Source organism: Heterocephalus glaber, unplaced genomic scaffold (assembly GCF_053883595.1).
Source record: "Heterocephalus glaber isolate CG9 unplaced genomic scaffold, H.glaber_assembly_v1.0 deba00000678, whole genome shotgun sequence".
Taxonomy (NCBI): domain Eukaryota; kingdom Metazoa; phylum Chordata; class Mammalia; order Rodentia; family Bathyergidae; genus Heterocephalus; species Heterocephalus glaber.
Window position 1 is genome coordinate 804,373 of NW_028258157.1, and position 22,813 is coordinate 827,185.

A 22,813-nucleotide genomic window follows, 5' to 3' on the forward strand; every position below is an offset into this window, starting at 1 on the left:
AATGTGCAAAGTCCCGAGTTCGATCTCCAGTACTAAAAAAAAACAACATTGCAAGGTATTCCTTCATTCACAGTGCCTGGCATATACAAGAGTGCACAAATGTGAGAAAGTAATATTATAATAATCAAAGGGTGATTCCCAGTCATTAGTGTGCAGATCTGCATACAGAGACATCAAACTTAGCTCCAATAAACTGTGACTTCCAATGGGGTGGAGGTGATACTGGGAGAGAGAGAGACCAAGGAGCAAAGTCACAAAAGGGAAATAAATAGCCCACTCAAAGTCTTTTCATCTCTTGCCACAAACCACGAGGGTGGTTTTTCCACACTGCAGTGGGACCAATGAGAGCAAGATTGATTCTTAGATCTGCTGGCATTCACGATCCTCACCATTCATTCATTCATTTATTCATCTTGGAACCTCAGGAAATCGCTGTGTGGGCAGCTGCCAGTAATTCCCAGACCTTCGGGAGCCCCAAGCTGCCCCAGGAAGGGCTGACCACAGCACGCCTCCCAGGAACCCTCTCCCTGTCAGGGGTCTGGCATCCTGAATTTCCTCGGTAAGAATCTGTTTCAGTTCAAACTGCTGGAGACTGGACATGGGGAGGTTGAAGGGGACAACAATAGGAAAAGGCAGTCGACTACCACCATCTGCCTAAGTTAATAAGCAAATGATGTAAACTGCCAAAGACAAGAACTATCTGTTCTTTTGTTTGTTCCCTTTTTGGTGTTACTACCGTAACATCTTCTGTCCACTAGCATATACATTTATTAAATCTAATGGCAACAGATAAAACTGCATGTGTCTTCAAGATGGTATGTCTCCTAGGAAAGAAGCGAAGGAAAACTAGAGACAAGGGGGAATCGATGTTGCTGTGTCCAAAGGGAATACATCGATGAGCTGGGATCTTGTTACTACCAGAAAAAAGCAATCCTCTGGTCCACACATCTCAAAATGTGAACATTTCTAATGAATGTGTGTGTACATTTGCACATTTTTAAATCATGTCATTCCTTCTGAAGAATGGAATACATAATTTGGAAAATTCCTCCAAAACCATCTCCAGTAAATTAAACTTGTGTTTCTCCTGTGCTCCATCTGCTCTGATTCTCCAGGCTCTTTCATGTTTCAGAAGTTACTTTGTAAGACATTGTGTCTTCTTGATCCGTCCTCACCTGCCTCCAACAGAACGCTCGCCTGTCAATCATCATCTCCTTCACCACTTTCATCTCCGCCATCCAGTCTGCTTGCTCTTCTGCTCTCAAATCCCCCTCTGGTAACACTCACTGAGCTGTCTGCACGAGCTCCCCACCCCAAGGCCTTCCTGGGAGAACGCCCTCTCCCACCACCCACAGTAATAGCTGCTGGCCTTTGCATACTGCTATCTCCTAAGGAGATCAGAGCAGACAAGGAATGCAGCCCCCGGCCCAGAGTCCCTTTTCCCGGTCCACCACCTGCTCACAGCGGACTGGCCACGGACGCCCACCTGCCCACCCATGGATGCCCAGCCCGTCTCCTCGGGAGGCCAGAGTTTGGTCTAAGAGTCTGCACTCATGTTCAATGTAGGTGCGACAGAAAAAACACAGTGCCTTACAACCCTTTAATACCGCGGGGAGCAGATAAAACTGACTCTGGGGACATCTGAAGAGGAGGCGACAAAAGGAACGTGGAAGGGACTGGAGAGCTGACCTGGGTGGCGACCCTGAGTGCAGTGGCTTGGCCATTTCCAGACGTGTCCTTCTGGTCTTCTCCTACCTGCGATCCCGAACGGCCTCACACAACTCCTGTTCCTAACCTGAAGCGACTCCCTGTCCGTTTCTCTCACAGTACCAGATTCTTTGAAAGAACAATCTGTGCTTGCTGTCTCCATATTCTCAATTTCATTCGACTCCTCAGGCTGCTGAAACCATGCTTCTCTGCCACTGCCCTGTTGTACCCTTGGCCTGATGACACCCTAAATGGGACCATCTGCCTGATTTCTCTGCAGAATGAAACTGCAGACCAAGGCTCTTCTTTTGAAACACGCAGTGCTATCACAGTGGGGACTGAGTAAACAAAGGCCCACTTCTCCTGGCTCCAGAGCCCTTCCTTTCGGACTGGGCCTCCACATGCCCTCAGAGGCACATTCCGAACACCCAGCTAAGACACACTGCAAATTAAGGCATCCGACGCACCCATGTCCCCAGCCCCAAGAGCCTAGTGCTCCCAGTGTCCTCCAGGCCGCAGTCTGGTGAAACACGGCCACCAGTCAGAGGCTGCACATCAAGTCCAACTTTTCTCTCTTCTCGACTCCCCAATGGCACACCCACCAGGGCCTCAAATTTCCCCTCTCCAGTGAACACCACACTTGTTTGCTTTCTCACAGCCACACTTCTGATTTGGATCACAAGCCCGCCTCACGGAGCGCTGCACTGGTTTGCTAACTACTCCTTGCTTCTGCCGCAACACGGGCCTTCAGGCTCCATCTTCTCCATCCCATGATTCAGAACCCACCATTGAATTCAAGAATCCCAAGAGTGGCCCATGACTAGGCCCACGAGCCCATCAGCATCGCTCCCCACTCAGGAGGCCCACGCCTAGCCCAGCACACCAGGCTTCTTTAGCTCATGCTCTTTCAACACGCAGTGTGGCTTCTCCTTGTTCGTGGTGCGATGTATCCGTGCTGATTCTCAGCTTGGACGTACAGCTGCACTGCGTGGAGGCAGACATGCTTTTCCAATCTGCCTTCACACTGCGTAGCTCAGTGCAGCCCATAGTTTGCACTGAATAATAATAATTGGATTAACTGTTGAATTAAGTTATATTTGATATTAATAGTATTTCAAGCAGCAGACATTAAAAGAGATAGTAATTAAAACTGTTTCTCAAAATGAGTTGTGCTATTACCTCAGAGGTCTAAACAGTGCACTACTAGAAGCCTGCCCATCTGTGAGTTACTGCATTTCTTGTAATCTAAGGAAAAAATTACTAACAATTTAAATTTTGATAATTAGCCCTTAAGCTTTTAGTAAAACATTATACTAATGTTTCTTAACCAACGAAACATTCCCCCAGGGTATTATTTTAAAAGTAAGGATTTTTAAGTACTTTTATTTGTGGAGATCTTGACAATTTTATTGTCATTACTCCCTAAGGTTTATTTCCATGTCTGAATATTTAAGCTCTAAAAATGAATATAATGCTTGGTGACCAGCATTTCAAGTACATCTAAGATCACACGGGAAATAGGGGGAAAGAAGAAGAAAACAGGACAGCAACCAGCCACCTTTAGCGTCTTTAATATCCGTCTGCACCTTGTACTTGTGGGGACGGCCTCTGCACCCCACTTCTTAGCTCTCCCTCACAGCATGTTTACTACACAGCCTGCTGCCCGCAGCTTAAGAACAAGAGCTCTTCCCAGTGTGCCTGACCCCTCGGATTGTACTGAGCTCTCCCTCTTTTAACTCTCAAAATAAGGCGCTATTGTTTAACCATTGCTTTACACAGCCTGACAGTTGCACCTTAGAAAAGAACAATTTTATTAGCTCGTTCTGTGTTCTTTCTCTAATTATCCCCACAGTATGCGGGCAAATGTCAAAGGAAACAATTGTCTACACTGCTTGACATTTTTGATGGAATTGTCAATTAGGTGCTACAGATTTATCTGTGTGTAAGTCCCTAAAAAATTTCTCTTAATGGGAAATGTCCACTGTATAAAAGAAAATAACTTCAACAGTCTACTCATGGTAATTTGCAGGAAAAAAATCCAAAATTTTCCCATTGGATTTCATATTCTGAGCAAATAATAAATTATAATTAATAGTAATTATATGCATATATGAGTACAAAAGAGAAAGTAGGAATGAATTATTTGCATAAGAAAATGCAGGAATTACGTCTCCTCATTATCCAAGAGACCACCATAGTAAATTTTTAACTACTCAGGAAAAAAGAACTAAGGTACTAAAGTAATCCCCTGAACTGAAGGTTCTGAAATGGCCAACATCATTATTTTCTACGGCCACCATTTCTAATTCAAGTTTTTCCTCCACTTATGATACAGAATTTTAAATGTATCTTCATTTTTTTAATCTACAGAGCATATGGTTAAGGAAAAATCAGGAGAAGCAAATGCTAAAATAACATTTAGCCAGAAATATCCCACATTCATATTCAATGAGAACTGCAAATACTGCTTTATATAAAACAGCCTAATTCTGAATTACTGAAGTAAAAAATGAAAGTGCATCGGTATATTGAGGCCACAATGTCAGTCTTCTCCTCGTTCAGAATCTTGTTAAGACTCTGTAGAAGTAAATGACAAAATTTAAAAGATCAACTTCCTTTGCTCCTTCTTGGTTGCTGATATGTGTTAATTCGTACGAAAGATGCACAGCTTACTAAAAAGAAATACCTAGGAGTGGATATTTCACAAATAAGATTTAAAAACCTGTGCGCATTTGCCCTCGTTCCAAAAACATGACACTGCCAAACATGTATAAATCTTACAAATTTCAGAGCATAACATATCTAAATGCAAAAATAAAATGCAAATGTCTTTGCATAAGATTCCTACTGCAACAGTTTCTTTGTCACCCTTGTTTTGTTTAAAAGACAGCAGATCTCTCTTTAGAAAATGCTTTTTCTAAAGCATGAGTCCTGTTAACTTGTTTCGATAGGATTTGAGCATTTTCAAGTTGCTTTTGTACATAAGGTCTCCTGTAATTCTCCTGACAATTAGTCTTAAATGCCAGTGTTATAAAAATACTCTGAATGAGATTTAAACCACGAAGACAGTTGTGCATTGCCAGAAATCTGACAGCATGAAACTTGTTCATGAACTTACCTTACACAGGCTGTTTTTGTAATCCACATATGTATGCACACATGCATAGAGGTATGTTTTCACACACACAATATTGTCCATTAAATAGAGTACTGCAATTACATAAAGTAGACGGAGTATCTAATTATGCAATGTTAATCTTCTGGACCCCAAGGGAAAGGTGGCAAATACAGCATGTTTACTACCCCTTTTACTCACAAAGTACTGATCGGTATTAATCTGTGAACACTAAAGTCAATCATTTTTTTCTTTCATTTCCATAAACAATATGACACTACCATTTGCACGTTGTAGTGCACACAAAAGAAACAGTGAATCACGTGTGAGCTCCATGGCCTGCCTTCAAGGCCCAGTTCCAAGGAGATGGGAAACCACAGCATGAACAAACAGCTGGGGAGGACTGGCCCTGCCTAGGAGACTCAGTCCCTACAAAGGCGGGGCAGGGGGCACTTGAGGACCAGGTCTGCTGCAACCGGAGCTGTCAGGGAGCGCAGGGTGGGGACCCAGGCAGCTCTCCAGGAGAGGCAGCTGCCTGCAATACCGACCCAGGAAGCTCTCCTAACGGAAATGATGGGAAGATGTTCCTTAAATGGGACTTTTCAGAAAAACTGAAGTAAATTCTGACTTTTTACAAAATGCCATGAATGCTTATGTTACAGCTGTTAATGTCCACATATGTAAGATACTAAAAAAGATGAATAAGTTGCACAATTTGCAAAAATATATATTTCATGCTATCCTCTTAAATCTCCAGTTTAAAGTTATAAACAGCTGGAAGATACACACTAGGAAATAAGATGTGAGTTAAGAAAAACATTACTTTCTTGGAAATACGCATCTGTATTGAAAAATAGGGAAGAAAATCCTTAGGTAGGAATTTTATATAATGACGCTCCACAGAATATATAAATCAAATAATACAGTTTTTCTGAGCACAATTTTTAAATTATTTTTTAGAATTCCTAAATGTATTTTTTTACGAATATATATTTTAAAATCAAATACTATATTTGAATACAACACATAATTTGCATTGCTTATGGTTTTGCAAAATCTCATTGTGTAAGCCCTAGAAGAATATTTTATTGTAATTTTGTATCTATTGTCATTGTTAGATTAATAATAGAAATGTCTATGCAGCCAGGTTTCTTTGAGGAAAAAGAGTGATGAGTTTATACCCATTTTCTAAGTGAACCACATTCTTTGTATTCTGGTTTATATGTATTCATTAAATTAAAATTAATGAAAGTCATAAAAAGATAATAAAGGTACATTTATTTCCTTTTTATAAGCCATTATAAGCTCAGATTCTTGTATCTTTCCCCAAAATTTTTTAGATTATATTTATTTCTGCCTAATACTCATTGAAATCCCAATGCAAATAGCTGCATATACTTATGTGCAACAATAATACACTTACCAGTAAATTACTACTTACATGGAAAATATATTTAGTGTTTCAATGTTTTAAGCACACACCTGTAGAGTAATAAATGTTACATGGCCAAGATGATGAGAATAAATTAAAGGTCTGAACAAAAGATTCATTAGTGTTCACTGGTTTTAGGATTACCATATATTTCTCTCATTTTTATAAGGCACATTTACCTGTGTACAAGTACATACAATACTATGCAAACAAAAATTGCTAAACTCAAGTGAGAACTATGACACTCTAATACATAGAATAGACAGCCATTCCAATGCCACAATACACAGAAATCTCTTTTCTACAACCTTTAAAAATGTGTCTAACAACAAAGAAAACTGTATCATAAATATATAATACTCAAAAAGACTAGTCTTTTATGAGGTTTTATGCTTTTCCTGTAGATATCTATATTGCTTAGTTATATATTTATACCATTATACAATGTACATTAAAATCCTTATTGACAAATGAGTTTCCAGCCAATTATTTTTCACTGGTTGCCATTTTAATAAGACTGAGATAAAAGTTGAATATGAACAATATAACTACAATGCTTTAAAAACTGGTTTATGAATAAGTTCTAAAATTAAGAACAGATTTAAATTAATACTGGTTATCATACATGTAATTCTGAATTTTAAAATAGATGTGTTCTAACACACGCAAGTAGAAATTATTTCTAGGAAAAAAAGCTGTACTTTTTGAAAACTACATTTTAAAACACAAAAATAACATATACACAATAGGATATGAAAATGATGTGTTTTCTATTTACACCAAAACCAATATGCATTAGGTGGTTGCTATCATATTACATACTTGTGTCACACTTTATTGAGACAACTATTTCCAAGGGAAATATACAATGGAGAGAAAGAGCTGTTATCAAAATTCCTTTGTCTAAAAAACTACTACAGATTTTAGTGTTTGTTCTTAGAATAGTTTAACTGTTTTAATCCAAAATATGCTCTATTAAAATTTTTGTTAAAGAGTAGAAATTCAAAATAACTCTTTAGAATGACGTATTATTTATTTTTAATTATAATAAAACTTAAGCTCTCATTCTATTAACACTACTTTAAAACTGAATGGCTAATTGTAATTCATTCCAGCTTCCATTAGTGCCTAATTAATTTTATAGCGTGTTAATGGCATGTCCTTCCTCTTCTGATAATAAAACTTCTCATGATTTTTTGAAAAACAAGTTGGCAAAAATTGTTTAAATATTAATTTCCAGATACATTTATACACAAAAGCATAGTAATCTGCCTTCAATGATTGCTATAATTTTTTGCTCAGCTTTCATAAACTTGAATTTTTTCCAAAAGATTTATCTTGATAAACGAAATCTTTCCATGCAAGAAAACCAAATGGCAACACATCCTGATGAGATCAACGTCATTTTTTAATTTCATAAGACTTCTTCTGAAATCTAAAGAGAAGGACAACTGTCACCTGTCATTTCTCCCTTCCCCGGAAGATGGTCTGGCTCACTTCTCAAACGAACATCCAAAATCATCATCGTTAATGCTGCCTACAGGAGGCCGCCTCCGCTCCACCGATCTGTCCTTTGTTCACGACATAACACGTCCTACAGTTTGAAAATACCTTCTACATCCATTGCCCAAAACAAAGTCAAGTCCTTTCGCAGAAAAGAAACTGGCGTCTTCGCGCGCCCTTCTCGCCCGGCGTGGGTTTCTCCCGCCCGCAGTAAGTTTTGGACCGGACCGTGGACACCTAATTACCTGCGGTCCTCTCCTCTCCGCACAGGGGCCTCCCCGACGCGCACCATCGCGCTGGGATAACGAGGGCTGCTTCCCCGCGTGTGACGCTGCGTCCCCAGCCCGTCCCCCTGGGTCAATCCCGCTTAAGAGGACACTTTGGAAGAGGCCCAGCCGGGCACGTTAGACTGTGACTTTGAGGACAGAGCCACTGCTCATGGCACAAAGCGCCAGCGCGCACTTCAGTCCCTGACAGGCCGAGCGGCAAAGGGGCCGAAGGGCTGGAGCCCAGGAGCGCGGCGCCAGCCAGCGAGAGAGCGAGCGAGCTGCCGCGCCTCACAGGTTCTCACCTCGCCCGGCCCGAAGGGCAGCGGGCGCCGCGGACAGCAGCGGCCTCCCAGAGGCCTTTAGCCTCGCGCCGGCGGCGGGCAGGGTCTGCAGCGGTGACGGAGAATCACCGCGCAGGGGCAGGACCAGGATCGCAAGCCGCCACGGGAAGGGCGGACGCCCCTCGGGGGCACTGAAGGCGCGAACGCCCGACGCCGCCTGGGTCACAGCCCCGCCGAGGGCTCGGGCTCGGCCGCTGAGACTCGCGGCGCCCACGCCCGGGCGCCCACGGAGGCAGGGCCGACACGGCTGGCGCCCGCCGGGAAGGCCACCTCGGGCTTCGCCTCGTTACGTAAAAGGCATTAGTGACTCATCCTCCGGAGCCGACCTACTCCGAGAGCTTCCAAAGTAGCTTCAAGAAGCAGCAGACGCTTTCCCGGCCTCGCCTTACAGCGCCGTGCGCCCCGGCCCGGCTCCTCCCGGGCGCTCCCATCCGCGCGAGCAGCCAGCGCTGCCCGGTTCCGCTCGCTTCCATTTCAAAGTTGTGTGGGAAATGGAAGCAGCGCGAGGGACGCGGGAGCGGGGAGCAGGGCCGCGCTACCGGCAGGGCTGGATCCGTCCCGGAGCGGCCGGCGGCGCGGGGAGGCGCTGCCCGCGGGCTGAGGCTGGGACCCGACCAGCCGCGCCGAGCGCCCGGCCAACCCAACTTTCCTGGAGCGGGCTCGGGGCTGCAAACTTTTCCTGGAGTCAGGGGCGCCGGGCCGGGCTGGGTGGCGCGGGGAGCGATCGCCCCGGTCCTCGAGCGCCCCGACCCCTCTTGCCGCCCTGACCCCGCGCGTCCGCGCCCCGCGCCCCGCCCCAGCACTTACGTGACGGCTGAGGGGAACGGCTCCGGGGCTGAGGGCCGGATCAGCGCGCCCTGGAGCAGCGCGAGCACCACGGCCAGCAGGCGGCCCGCGCCCATAGTCTCCATCGAGGCCGAGCGGGCGGGCGGGGACCCTAGCGCCGCGGCTGCCTCGCCTCGGCCACCGGCGCCGCCATCAAGGGCGCTGGGCTCGGGACCTGGCGGGCGCCGAGGTCCGGCCCCGCTTTATCCCGCGCGGGCGGCGGCGGGCGGCGGGGGCGGCGGGGGCGGCTCCTCGCGGGGCGGGGACAGCGGCGGGCGCGGCCTCCCTTCGGCAGCGCGGCGTCGGGCGCAGTCCCGCCCCGCCCGGCCGCCGATCCACGCGAGCGTGGCCTCCCGCGCAGACTCCGCGCGGCGGGGAGGTGACAGGGGGGGGTCGGCGTCGGGAGCGCGCTGCGCACGGGCGGGGCGGTGGGTCCCGCGGGTTGGGGCGGGCTCGCCTGCGGAGCGCAGTCTGGGGACCCGCCAGGCGCGGCGAGACGGCTGAGGGCCAGACCCGGGCGGGGCCGCGCCGTCCTCTGGGGGGAAGCGGGGCGGGCGCGGGAGAGGCGCGGCGAGCCCAGGGCAGCTCCGAGGGCCCGGTGCCCGCCCTGCCGGACCCGGGCGAGGCATCCGGGCCGAACAGGTGGCCCTGGAGGATGCGCCCAGGGTGGAGCGGGAGGCGAGAGGGAGGAGCGGGGGGCGGGAGAAAGGAGCGGCCGAGGCCCGGCCTCCCCCAGGGGCCCAGGAGCCCCAAGGCCGGCCCGGCGGGGACCTCGTGTCCGGCTGGTGGCCCGGGGACGTCGCTTCAGTACCTGCGCCTTCCGAGCCCCGCCCTGCCTCGGATGAGTCGCGGCCCGGGCCCTCAGGATTGCGGCCCGCCGGACCTGGCCGAGGAAGGGCTCGCCCCTTCGTCCCAGAGCAGCCTGTGCCGGCGAGGTCCTTCCCTGAAGCCCACCTCCCTGAGCCAGCGGAGTGCTGCCCGAGGCTGCCCGGGCCCCAGGGTGCGCGATTTGTGACTCGCTCCGGAGACCTCCCCGCCCCCTCGATCGCCCCCTTTTCTCAAGCCTTATTTGTTTCCTTTCCGTGCCCTGCGTCTCTATCTCGCTCTTTGTCCCTCTCTTTCCTTCTGGAGCGGCCTCACAAAAGGCGCCTGGCGAGACTTAACTCGGTTTGTTTTGCGCCAGGCCTGGGAGAGAGCGGGGCGAAGGCCAGGGGTGTGGACCCGAGGGGCTCTGGGACTGACGGGAGCTTCAGCGCCCAAATTAGCCAGCCAATAGTCAAATCCACCGCTTTTCAATTTTTAATGATTCAAACGCGATTTTCCTCCCCCAGCATGAGGAAGAGAAGCATGACACGTTGGTATCATAATGGGCTTGCTGCGTAAAGATAGCAGCATAATACATCTTGCCGGTGATTCCATGAAGGACTCCAGACTTCCGACTATGGAACGCAATTTTCTATTTTATATCTTTAGGAGAAAAGGCTTAAAGAATGAAAGAAGGTAAGAAACTTGAAAAGGTAACTTTCCTGGCCTTCGCACCAAATCTCCATTTCTTGGGATCGCTCTGAGGGAGCGCTGAGTTCGCCAGTGTCCGAGGCTATAGGACTCCTGCAGAAAGGGGTGGACATCAGCTGTGGGCCTAAATCATTCTCTACTGCTCTGGAGTGAGGTTTGCCATTAATTACTTATCAACCTGAACCTTTTTCGTGAGCTATTCAAATATGGTTTTTGTTTCTTTTCTACGATTATGATAGCTAAAGCAAAGTCATTCCTGCAACATTCCTTTTTTTTTTTTTTTGCTCAGTTCCATTATTGGGGGAAATTCCATAAAAATCAGATTGTATTCCATTAATTTTAATAAAACATTGCTAAATCACCAGAATTTTCCATGACTACACATCATAAGGATTGATGATAAAATTGTTGTTATGAGATGTAAAGGAGCAAGAATCACGATACCTACTGTTCATTTAAGAGAACATACTTTAATTGGAAAGTAAATTGAAGCATTGTAGGATTTTTTTAAATTTAGTTGTTTCTAGAAGAAAATTTAAAGATTTTATTCATGCGAATTTACCTACAACCAATTTATGATTGGTGACTTTTGGCTCTCAATTGCTGTTTCACATAAATGAAAGCCAAACGTGGAGACAAATGGATAGGAACCTTCCACTGCCTTATCTCCTTAGGGAAGGCTTTTAGGAGAAGGAAATAAGAAAGAGATCAGCTGAGGAATGTCAGTTTCCAGGAGAATGGTTAAGAGAATGTGGTGTGGTTGTTAAGTGAGAGTATATTTTCAGCATTTTTAAACTAAAGTGGCACATGGAGGCCTTCAGAAAAGCATGGAAAAATATCAAGAAATGTGCTCGAATAGTTCCTACAAACAAGACAACTAGGAGAAATTTTTCACTGGCCCAAGTAATACACTGTACCTATATGGCATTCAACTTTTGAAGCAAGAAATGCTTTTCTCAATGGACAAAAAGGAACATTAAATGAGTGTTTATTGAAGCTGTAGTATTTCCCCATCAGAGGCTTATATTGGCAAACTTCTACCACCTTAAGTATTTAGCCAAATTAGCTGTTACATTTTAAAATGCCGTATCTTCAACCAAGCAGTAGCTTTTGTTACTGCCCTGAATCTCTGCTAATCATATAATTTTTCACCCACTTTCTGTTTCTTGCTTTATGATCTTCTCCCATCTTCTCCCCCATAAAACACAAACATCAGGGCCTACTGCACTATTTCCAATTTAAAAAACTATATGACCCTGAAATCTAGATTCTGTAGTCAGAAAGATCCACCCTTCCCTTCATAAATACAGCTGCAGGTTTTTCTTTTTTTTTTTCTTAGACTGTAAGTTACAGCACAAAGAGTATGGAATCCATTATATAGGCCTACATAGACAAAGAGCAGTAGAAAATTTAATAATTCATCCGAATATTCACTAGCAAAAAAATGCAATGGAAAGTGGTTGGCAAAAGGTACACGGTAACAACTGAAATGACCAAAGCTAATGACAGCTGCCAGTTTCTCATTTTTCTCCCATCTCTTGGATATACAGCCTGCTGTGAGAGGGAGAGAGACGTTTACTGATCCTGTCCTCCTGGTGGTAGCTAGGTTCTTCACATTCTCTGAACACAACCGAACACCATCCCAACCTAGCATATTTTCATAAAAACGTGGATATGTTATGGGTTAGATTCACCTCTGCCTAATCTAACTCATTTCTACAGGCTGCACAGAACATGGTTGTGGACTGCCACAGTTGTGTTGCTAGGATTCCTCCCTCTCTGCGATGAGCATGAGGAGAAAACCTGGAAACAAGCACATGACTCTTACTGCCATGCATTTTATACTTACATGGTTAACATGCCTAGCATTTTTACAAAAAATACATGATATTTGAAAATACAGAGAAATTGACAGTTAAAATCGTGTATTCCATTGATAGATAAGAAAAACGAGACATCAGGGTACTGTCAGTCACTTTTATCACTGATACTTTTAAATGTGGTATTTGGAAACTTTTGAAAATCAATATAGAGCAAATAATATCCGGTAGTAATATTGTATTTGAGATGTGCAAGGTGGTAGGGTCTAATTCCTAAGGGTTGCTGATAATTTGACAAAAACTTTCTATGCTATCCAAGCAGTTGAAGGATATTTTGTATACCATGTGATGCTCCATCATGCTTTGTAATAAAAGTAAGAGCATTTAAACATTACACATCTTTAAAACTAAAGACAGGAATTTGACCAAATGGCTTGTATTGTCTACAGTTGCAATTCCCATACGCTAATTTCCTTTTTTATTTTAAATTCTCAAGTCCTTAAACCTTTCACTACAGTGACCTTCTTCTTAAGCACATGGCTTTCTCCAAATGACAGTAGCTAGTGAGAAGATCTGATTCCATACATCTGTCAAGCTAGGTGAAGATGGTCCAGAGTGAAAAGCTGAGTGTTTCAGGTTGGGCTCATTAATTGCTCTAGTGTTGCTGCAAGTCTTTCTGTTACACAGATTAATGTGTTTTCTGCCACCATGTCACTCATGCTGGTGAATTTATTTTATACTGTCAGGATACTTTTAGTTTAAACCAAGCAACCAAATGTATAACTTTAAAACACTGGGGAGCAACTCCAAAATGAAGATTTTTCATGTCATTTTACAATCACATTTTAAAATCTAGCTGCCATTAGTAATGATTAGAACTTTAATGATGTCAATCCACATATAGTTAGCAGTCTTTATTGTAACAAAAGGGAGCTTGTATTTGGTTAGGATGACTGTGTATGTATTTACTCTCTTCTGTGCCTTTTTCTGCTATTACCTGAAAATTCCTTATACTCAACAGCTGATTCTTTTCAAAAGATTATTAGTGTACTTTTGTGTTTCCTGTATTTTGTATTGAATATAGTTTTTCTTTAAACTCCATTTTTCTTTCTTATAATATGTAAAAGTTTTCCCTTGCAACAACAAACTTATCAAAGATGAACTGTCTCCATACATCTGCTGACAGTACGTTGCCCACACTTCAGTGCAAGCTTTGACAATTACCCACAGCTCATCAGCCTGCAGGAAGAGGACTCTTCTGTCCAGCTCCATTTCTTCCCCAAGTTAAGCAGCCAGCCCACTCCGCCCCTTCTCCACCCCTTCTTTTGATCTTTTTCTTCCTCACTAGGCAACAGTTGAGTGCCTTCAGTGCATTACCAAAAGAGGCACCCCTTCTCTTTACTGAGAAGTAAGGAGCACAGAAAGTAGAAAAGTTAAGGAAGGCAAACACAAATTATTCAGAGGAGAAAACAAGGAAATCGTGAAAGAGGAACAGTGTGAACAAGTTTGCTCAGATGACACAGATAAGCCAAAAGCAAAGGCCAAAGAAGTAAGACACACAGCAAGCAACACTGGAACATAAAGGGGCAAAGAAGTAGGGCAACTCAGTATTCAATCAGCTAGAGTTTTTATTGCTAAACAATTGTTATACATAATTCTCCTGTCTCCCTATTTTTTCAAAATATAAATAATTATTCAAAATGATCAATTTTTCTAATTTAAATGTAGAACAAGCTGTATTGCGTTAATATTTAATTACTTTCTTAAATGTAAACAGTACACGATAGGCAAAGCATTCTATTTGGTACAACTTCCATAACCTAAGTTTGCAAATTCTGTTTGCATTTGATAAAACCTATGGGCAGCAAATCTGATCATGTGGCATTTTGGGGTTTTATTTGTTTTGGGGGGTTTTTTTTGTTGTTTTTTTGGTACTAGGGATCGAACTTGGGTCCTTTCGCTTTCAAGGTAGGCGGTGGAACCACTGAGCTAAATCCCTGGCCCCATTTTGGGGTTTTATATGAAGTAGTTAAAACACCATAATCCATTTAACACAAAATAATTAATGTACACAACAATTTTATAGTAAATCACTTATGAACTTTAATAAACCAAAATTCTTTTCATTTTCAACCTGAAGAACCACTTCTTTCTCCCTATACCTTTTCTTTCAGAAAACTTCACAAATAATAAGAAGGTGTGAATGGGCTTCAGAGTGAGAGGCAACAGTAACTTTGCTGCTTGAGGACCCTCTCACCTCTGGAAAGTGTTGAGCTCTGAACGGTGTCATGTGTCTCAGTAGCTTAGTCCTCCCTCAAATATTCAGAGTTTTTAAGGTGGTGGAGATGGAATCCAGGGCCTCACACATGCTGGCCTGAAACAAAGGATTCCCCTGCCTTACCCTGCAGAGTCCAGTGGGATTCCTGGCCTGCACCACTGTGCCTGGCTCACATATTCAAACTGCTGATTGCAGGTATCATGCTGATTCTTGAAACCATTGTAAACCCTGCCCTAACCGTGCCTAAATGTATGGACCTGACTTGGAGTTTAGAAATACCACAAACAGCTAGCTCCAAGTCATTATTGCATTCATAAAGACCAGCACTAGGATTCTTACCTCAGTGCACTGGCTCTTAACCACCACGCCCGCCGTGTGTCTGCCTCTTCACTGGTGTTTAGGAGCTCAGAGGTGCAGATCGAGTCACTCAGCTTTCCTAAGCCTCAGCTTCCAATTTTTATCAGTGAGCATAGTGCCGTGGGAATTAAAGGACATAGCTAGCTTCTTAGGTCATCTGTAATCATGCCTAGGTCAGGGATGCTACGGGACACCAGGTACTGTAAAACATACCGCCTTGCAAGGCAAAAGGCTTCTCTGATCTGTAGATGAGTTGAAACCCACTTAGAGCAGGTCATTGTAGATAAGGCTGAATAATACTTGACCTGTGAGGACAGCTGATTGGTAAGTAGCATACATTAGTGGGTCTTCTGATGCCCATATGTTCTAAGGTGGTAACACCAGTTTCCCTATTTTACAATTTGTCTACTTGTGTATGCTTTGAAAAGCCCATGATACATTAATACACCAGTGATCAGCAAAAGACAAGCACCAGGCCCTTTGCTTCCAAGGAACCCGGAGCCTGGACTGGAACCCAGAGACCTGGGCAGAGTTTGAATTGACAGCCCGGACTCCTGATGAGCAGTAATCCCCCTGCTTCTGTTTCCCCGTGGCCTCCATGCCGTGCTTTGGAAGGAGGAGAAGTCAAGCCAGAGAGACGCGACAGTGGAGAGCAAACCCTGGTGCATTCATGTCTCTGCCTGGCCCCTCTTCCTGTCATTTACTTGTCTCTCAAGGCGTTTTTGTCTGTCTCCCTGCTAGAATCTAAGTTCCAGGAGGCCAGGGATGTTTGATTGTCCTGTGCCTCGCTGTGTTCCCAAACCCCGGGCAGTGACTGGCACACACCTATCGCTCAACAAATGCTCAAAGGGGAAAAAATGTGGGGATAATTGATTTAGAAAAACGTGGGTAATAAAGAAAATGTTGTTGGAGAACAAGCCATTTCAAGTCTTGATTTACACAGGTAAATTTAACTGGAAAAAGTTACTAAAATATTTCATAGGGTTTTTCCCCAAATTATTATTTTTTATTGATATATATAGTCCATCTACCATTAAAATTAACCCATTTAAAGCATATGTTCCTATGGTTTTTGGTATTATAGAAAGATTTTCACTATCTTTTTCAAAGTATCAACTATTACATATATAAACTCAGTATCTGATGAGACATGAGAACTGGCCACACAGACATGTGAAAAATATCAGTTCCACCAAACGTCATTATTAGACAGTCTTTAGTGACTCTGACACTGAAGTCGTGAATTGCTAATAACTAGGGTTTTTCCGTATGGAAATCCACATAATCCTCTTTAAGTAATTAATCACTGTCAATGCTTATACTTAAACTTGTATGAAAAAATGATACTCAGATTGGTTCTGTATGATAAATGCATATGAAAACAATAAAATTCTAATTCCGATTGGCACATGTACCTATTTCTTTATTTGTATCATTTACGTGTATATGTGGAATCTGTTTTATGTTGTCATCTTTTCCTTGCATGAAGGGATGAGTGTTTATGATACTGAAGTATGTGAGGCTGTAAATGGCATTTACATTCAATAACTACATCGATGCTGCTTCTGCATTTAATCGCTGGCTGGAGATATTTATTGCTTGGTGTACTATTCTCCCATAAACAGCACTACCTCAATAGGACACTCTCTTACTACTGATTATTTTCCCCTTTCCGTGGAAATGAAAAAAAAAAAAACAACCATTTTATAAAAATAAAACATTCCCACCTTGACCGAATAAAAAAGAAACTCAAAGACTGAATGTGACAATACTAAAACAAAACAAAACAAACCTGGTCAATAAAAACTTTAATCAAATGCTTTTCATCTTGATAGCTTCTCTTCAGTTCTCAAATATAAAATATGTGAAGGATTTGTCATATCCTCAAAACAGTAAGACAATTAGCTGATTTTAGTATTTTTTGTAAGAATTTTTAAAAATGTAAGTAAAAATATTTTCCATTGTATTAATAATCCAAAAAATACAGGAAATCACAAGCTTATAGTTGTATGTATGTTTCAAGTGAGAATTTTTATATCTCTATTTTGAAACAGGCTGCATTTCCCATAGGAAGAATGTGGATTTTAATTAGGAATCTGGCTCTGCATTCACATTTCTACTTAGCTTCAACTGTTCAGTTTAGATTGACCACTTTACAGTCAAAATTACTAGACCTCAGGTAATATTTAATTACCTTTGAAGCATCACTGGATTATATGAGTTGGTGGTCATCATTCAATTTCATTAATAGCATCAACAGTGATATTTTCTAAGAAGAAAAGCCAAATCCTCTGTTTCCCACATATAGCATACATGAGATGTGAAAAAATATACAACAAATGTTTACTTTGAATTTACTACACTAAAGACGCATTGTCATTGTAATACTCAGAATACCCCCCCTCAGTTGAAACACACCTCATCACTCTTGCCGCTTTCTGAAGCAGCTCGGGAAGTGTTCTTTCCTGAGTGTCTTTAGTTGCACTGTTGTGGCTGCCTCACTGTCCGCTTGATCCAAAATGTTTATTTTTCATGGTCATTTGGACTTTGGGAAAGAGCCCGAAGTCATGCAGTGCCAATAGGGTGAATAAGATAGAAGATGAATGCTTGCATTTGCCAGAAACTGCCATAAACAGTAGATCAATAAAGGTAAACAATACAGCGAATGCTCAAAAATGTATTACAGTGAAAGATGCATTGCCAGTAACCTACATCACCCAGAATATGCCTCCTGGCTTCAAACACACTTTTCCCCTTGCTTATGGCAATGCATCTTCCACTGTAATGTTTCTTTGGTAAACATTTACTGTATTTTCTGATCACACCTTGAGTATGCAAATGTATGACAGAAACTGAAAGAGCTCACCACCTCAGGTGTGAACTAGAACTGTACCTGTGTGTCTTTATCCATCTACTCACATATTTATTCTCTCAGCTGTCTTTCTGTATTAATCACTTATTCATTTTTATTAAGTTACTCAGAGGCAAACATTCTATTAAGAATCATGTGCATCATAAATTTACACATATTTCTACTTGCCACCAGAAATTGGATTAAATATGTGTGTTGGTATGTTGTTTATGTTTATGAGACAGCAACATATTTTCTAATCTTAGGATACATGATGCCCTTTATCATTAAAAAATAAAATTTTAAAACTTGAAGCACACCCAGAATTCCAAGTCAAGAATCCTGCAGACTGCATTCCTGGTGGGAACGGGAAATGGGCAGGTGCATTGGAAAGGCTGGACACACCTGCCGCCTGACTCAGCAATTCTACTCCTGCTCACTCATGACCCGAAAACACGGCTTCACACAAAAATGTGGCCGAGACGTTATAGCGGCAACATTCGCAATAAGACAAATGGCAACTGTCCAGCAACTGACCAATGGGTAACACAGTGTGATGTGTCCATTTAATGGAATATTATCCAACATTGCAGACGAAGCACTGACATGGGCTACAACACAGATGAGCCATGAAAACATGCCAAGTAGAGTAGGAATGCTCAGGAAACACCACCGATTTTGTGATTTTACTTATATGAAATGCACAGTGAGGCAAATCCATAGAGACAGAAAAAACCATGTTTACTGGGGTGGAGAATTATAGGAAATACAGGGTTACTGCTAATATATATGGGGTTTGGGGGGGGAGTGATGATATGCTTAGATTGATTGTGTTTTTAGTTGCACAAATTTAAAAATGTACTAAAATGTGTGGAAAGCCTGGTGCAATTAATAGTTTGCAGGTCTTGTAGATAGTATGCCTTTAGTCCATTAGCTGGGCTGTAATGGGCACTTGATAAGCATATTATGAAAGAAAAAGGACAATGAGTAAAAAACTCATTACAAGCAAGGAAAAGTAATCAAAATTTGGTATTGTGTCTGTTAAAAGCAAATCCAATGTAACTGAAATGTTTTCTAATTATCCTCCACGGAGCCAGGATGGATTACTGGGAGGGCTAAGCTGAAAAGACAGGGGCTTGTCCCCCTTCTAAGCAGTTTCAAAGGATGTGTCAGCCCAGGAGGTGAGACAGGCTGGGCTGGGGCGCTGGACAGAGTCTGCATCTGCAGCACCGTGGTGCCTGAGCCTGGTGTCCAGCCCAAATGTGCAGCAGAAGCATTTGGGCCACTGGGGAGGCACCGGTCGCTGGGCCCCAGTCTCTGGGCTGTTGGTCTGAGAGGAACCCAGTAATGCAGGCGTGCAGCACGTCTGTAGGTGATGGAGCCTCCTGGTCAGGGTCTGCAGTGCAGGAACCGTGTGTACAGATGTGTGTTCCTCATAAAAGGTGTGTTCACGATAGGAGCTGCCAGGCAGTGAATGAGGAGAAAGCAAAGACATAAAAGAAAGCCAGGTTGGGTACAGACACACAGGCCGACAAACCAACTCCATGGTGCTTCCAGCCCTGGGCCTTGGGCCCAGCCTTCGTGCACCGTGGGAAGGAGGCACCAGCAGGCGAGCGGTGTCAGCAGCTGCTGCAGATGCCACAGCTCCTGCGTCCAATGGCCCTGTCAGAGGTGCTGCTCCGCTTCCGGTGTCCGGGTCATGGAAACACATGTGACGGCAGCTCCAGCAACGTGGGAGACCCTGACTGGAGTCTGCTGTTCAGTGTGAGAGCTGAGGTGTCCAAGGCCTCATGCTCCCGACATTGTGCCAGCCCCAGCGCCATCTCCGCCCTGCCCTGTTAAAACTCCGGGGTAAAACTGATTGCGTGACACCAGTCAAGACCGTGCACACGGCTCTCCAGCCAGAAGCGCCTCGCCCGTAGACACACGCGCGTCCATCTGCGGTTTATCACCTGGACGAATAGCACCTTGGAAGGAAATTTCCAGACTCCATGGGAAGTTTTTCTGAATTGCTAAGAAACTCAGTATGGAATTGACTCAATGCAAATATTTCAGCCTGAAATTGAATGAGACATACGATTTAATTTACCATGAAAATAAATTAGCAAGAATAATAACCAACAGGAAAATGTTAATAAGAGTAAAAATGCTTCTCAAATCTACTTTATATGATGTGGATGGAAAATTTCATTGATCTTCACTATTCCTGATAAGACTGTTTCATATGGGTCATACAATCCTGTCTGAAAAAAGTTCAAAAAAATAAACAAATTTCTTTATTTGGTTTAAGATAGGATCTGATTTTGGTACTTTAAGCAGAAAAGTAATCTGGTACTCCAAACATGATGTAATTGAAGAAAGAAAAATATTCAATAGAGAAAGTATAGAACGATGATTCAAACCTCCCTAAATTCCCCGAGTGTTCCAAGATCATCTGTAGAAAGATGCTTATGTTCTATATTTCTAGAATGTCAATATGAATATTAATAAACAGAAGCACTAATGCAGAGACTAACACTGGTGAAGACATGGATTGTGGACTACTATAAGATTCAGGAGTGTAAATTCAAACCTTGTAACCACATGACTTTTGAAGTAGATAATATTTTACTTCATAAGAAATAATATATTTAATTGTAAATATTAGATAATTCATTATTGCATTCAGAATCAAACTCGTAAATGTTAGGTAACTCACTATGACATTCAAATCACTATTAAACCATTAGTAACATTATTGAACTACCTTAATACTATTAAATAAATCAAGCTCCTGAAAAGATATGGCTGCTTTAGCAATAATTCACAAAACTAAATGGTTGGTTCTTATCATGATATGCTCAATATTTTCAAGTATTATCATCCACAGAATTGGATTCTATTTATACTACTTTAATGTAAAGCAACAGTATTGTTGCAGATAGCTAGATGTAAGCACAGTTTCCCTTCGATGCAAAAACAATTCCACCCTTAGAGTTGATTTATCATGATTGAATTCCCACATCATAATATAATTAAGACCCTTAGTCTTAATAATAAATATTGATTGAAGATTGCTAAATTATATCAGACAATGTATTTTATGGAGTTCTTACTTTTGAAAGGACATTCAACAAAATAGGCATTTCTGGACCCAAATAGATGCAAATGTTAGCCTGGTTAAAATAGTCTCAGAAGCTCTCATGCTAATATTTTCATAAGTTTTTGTATTTTAATAGAGGAGAGATGGATCTCTTCTAAATTTTTTTAGTGCATAAGATCATGAACCTTTTCTGAGTATGTTCATAATTCTGTGCTAGGTTACACTGACGTCTGTGACAAACCTCTGAATATCAATGAAGAAGAGAAGGAAACACATTTCCTTGCTCACTAGCCCAGGCCTGCTTGTTGCCAGCAGGTTTCTCTCTGTGAGAATGGAAGGACCCAGCCTTGCATTCTGGTGACTCCTTGGTCTCCTCCAGCCTGGATTGTTTTGCTTCCAGCTGACGGGAGCAAGGAGGCTGGACACGGAATGTCCACCTCCTAGTGGCCGGAACCCGGTACTCCTCTGTCATTCCCTAGGTGAGGTGCTCTCAGGACTCCACTGAGATGCAAGGTTGGCAAGCCGGGCCCTGCCTGGCGAGTTATTTTGCATGAAGGCGATGTAGCTAGGGCACAAGTGTGAGAGAAGAGTTCTCTACAACTCCGACTTCTTTCTCTGAGACAGACCTCCACATCTATTATACCCGCTGGCTACTGGTTCCAGTGTATGGCAGGTTTGTCTTTGCCCACTTTCCCTAGTGATTGTTTCCGAAGTGATCAGAAAGCAATAGTCCCAGCACAGAGTCAGCTGTGGTGGGCAAAACTGTAGCCCCCTCAAAAGGATTGCATCCTAATCCTGGGAGCTGGCAGATATACCATATTGCATGGCCAGGGAGAATTAACATTGCAGCTGGAACTAAGGTCACTGCCTGGCTTCGTCACTTTCTCATTGCTGAGACCCAATTCCCAACACCCACAGTGCAAAGGAAGAAAGGTTTCCTTGGACACAGAGTGTGTAGATGCTTCAGTCCACAGTCCACTGACTGCAGGACAGAAGCTGCATGGCACAGAGGCCTGGTGGAGAAAGGCTGCTCTCAGCGTGGCATCTGGGCAGCAGAGTGAAGGAAGGAGCTGAGGCAGGAGCCAGACCCTTCCGGGCCATGCCCCCGGGGTTACAGGTGATTGATTGTGTCAACTTGAGGAGTTTGGCTAAGAGAACTAAATGGGCTCAGCAATTCCATGCCTTCCCTCCGGAAATAGGGAAGGATAATTGGATGGGCTTCTGTGTCTTGGAAGGAGCTCCAGTCTTCGTGTTGTCTCCTGGATTCCAGGGCAGATCTTCAGCTTCTGATGCAGACCCTTGAGCCTCCCAAGGTAGACGCTTAGCCTCCATCCCAGACCCATCAGCCTCCTGATGCGGACTTGAAGGGGACACTGCAGTGAGCTCCTGGCCTTCGACTGACTCTTTCACTTAACCCAATCTTGTAAATTCATCTTGTACATCTTGTGTACATCTGTTTCTCTAGTAGATACTGACTGGCACTCCCATTGACCCTCTCCTTCCGACCCAGCTCCGCCTCCCAATGGCACATTCAGCTATCAACCATCAGCTGACTAATCCACTGATGAGCTGATGAGCTTCAGGCCCCAGGACCCAGCCACCTCCCCAAAGCCCTGCCTATGAGCACAGGAGGCTTTGGGAGAACACCTCGGTATAAGCCGTAGCATTAACTGCCCTGGAGGGAGAGCACCCAGGCAGGCCTGCTGGAAGTGGAGGAC

At 43.6% G+C, this 22,813-nt stretch overlaps 1 protein-coding gene across 7 annotated transcripts in view; it reads right to left on the reverse strand.

Moving 5' to 3' along the window:
* Positions 1–9,426, reverse strand: part of Cacna2d1 (calcium voltage-gated channel auxiliary subunit alpha2delta 1) — a 428,021-nt gene extending 418,595 nt beyond the window's left edge. For 3 of the 7 annotated variants that reach the window (XM_004839765.3, XM_013070349.3, XM_087206741.1), the window contains exon 1: positions 9,175–9,412. In XM_004839765.3, coding sequence (XP_004839822.1) covers positions 9,175–9,278 — 104 coding nt within the window. In that variant the 5' untranslated portion in view covers positions 9,279–9,412. Of the gene's footprint in view, positions 1–9,174 lie in introns of all 7 variants that reach the window. The other 4 variants (XM_087206740.1, XM_021253995.2, XM_013070350.3 and 1 more) reach the window with 3 other exon arrangements.
* Between the last annotated feature and the right edge of the window lie 13,387 nt (positions 9,427–22,813).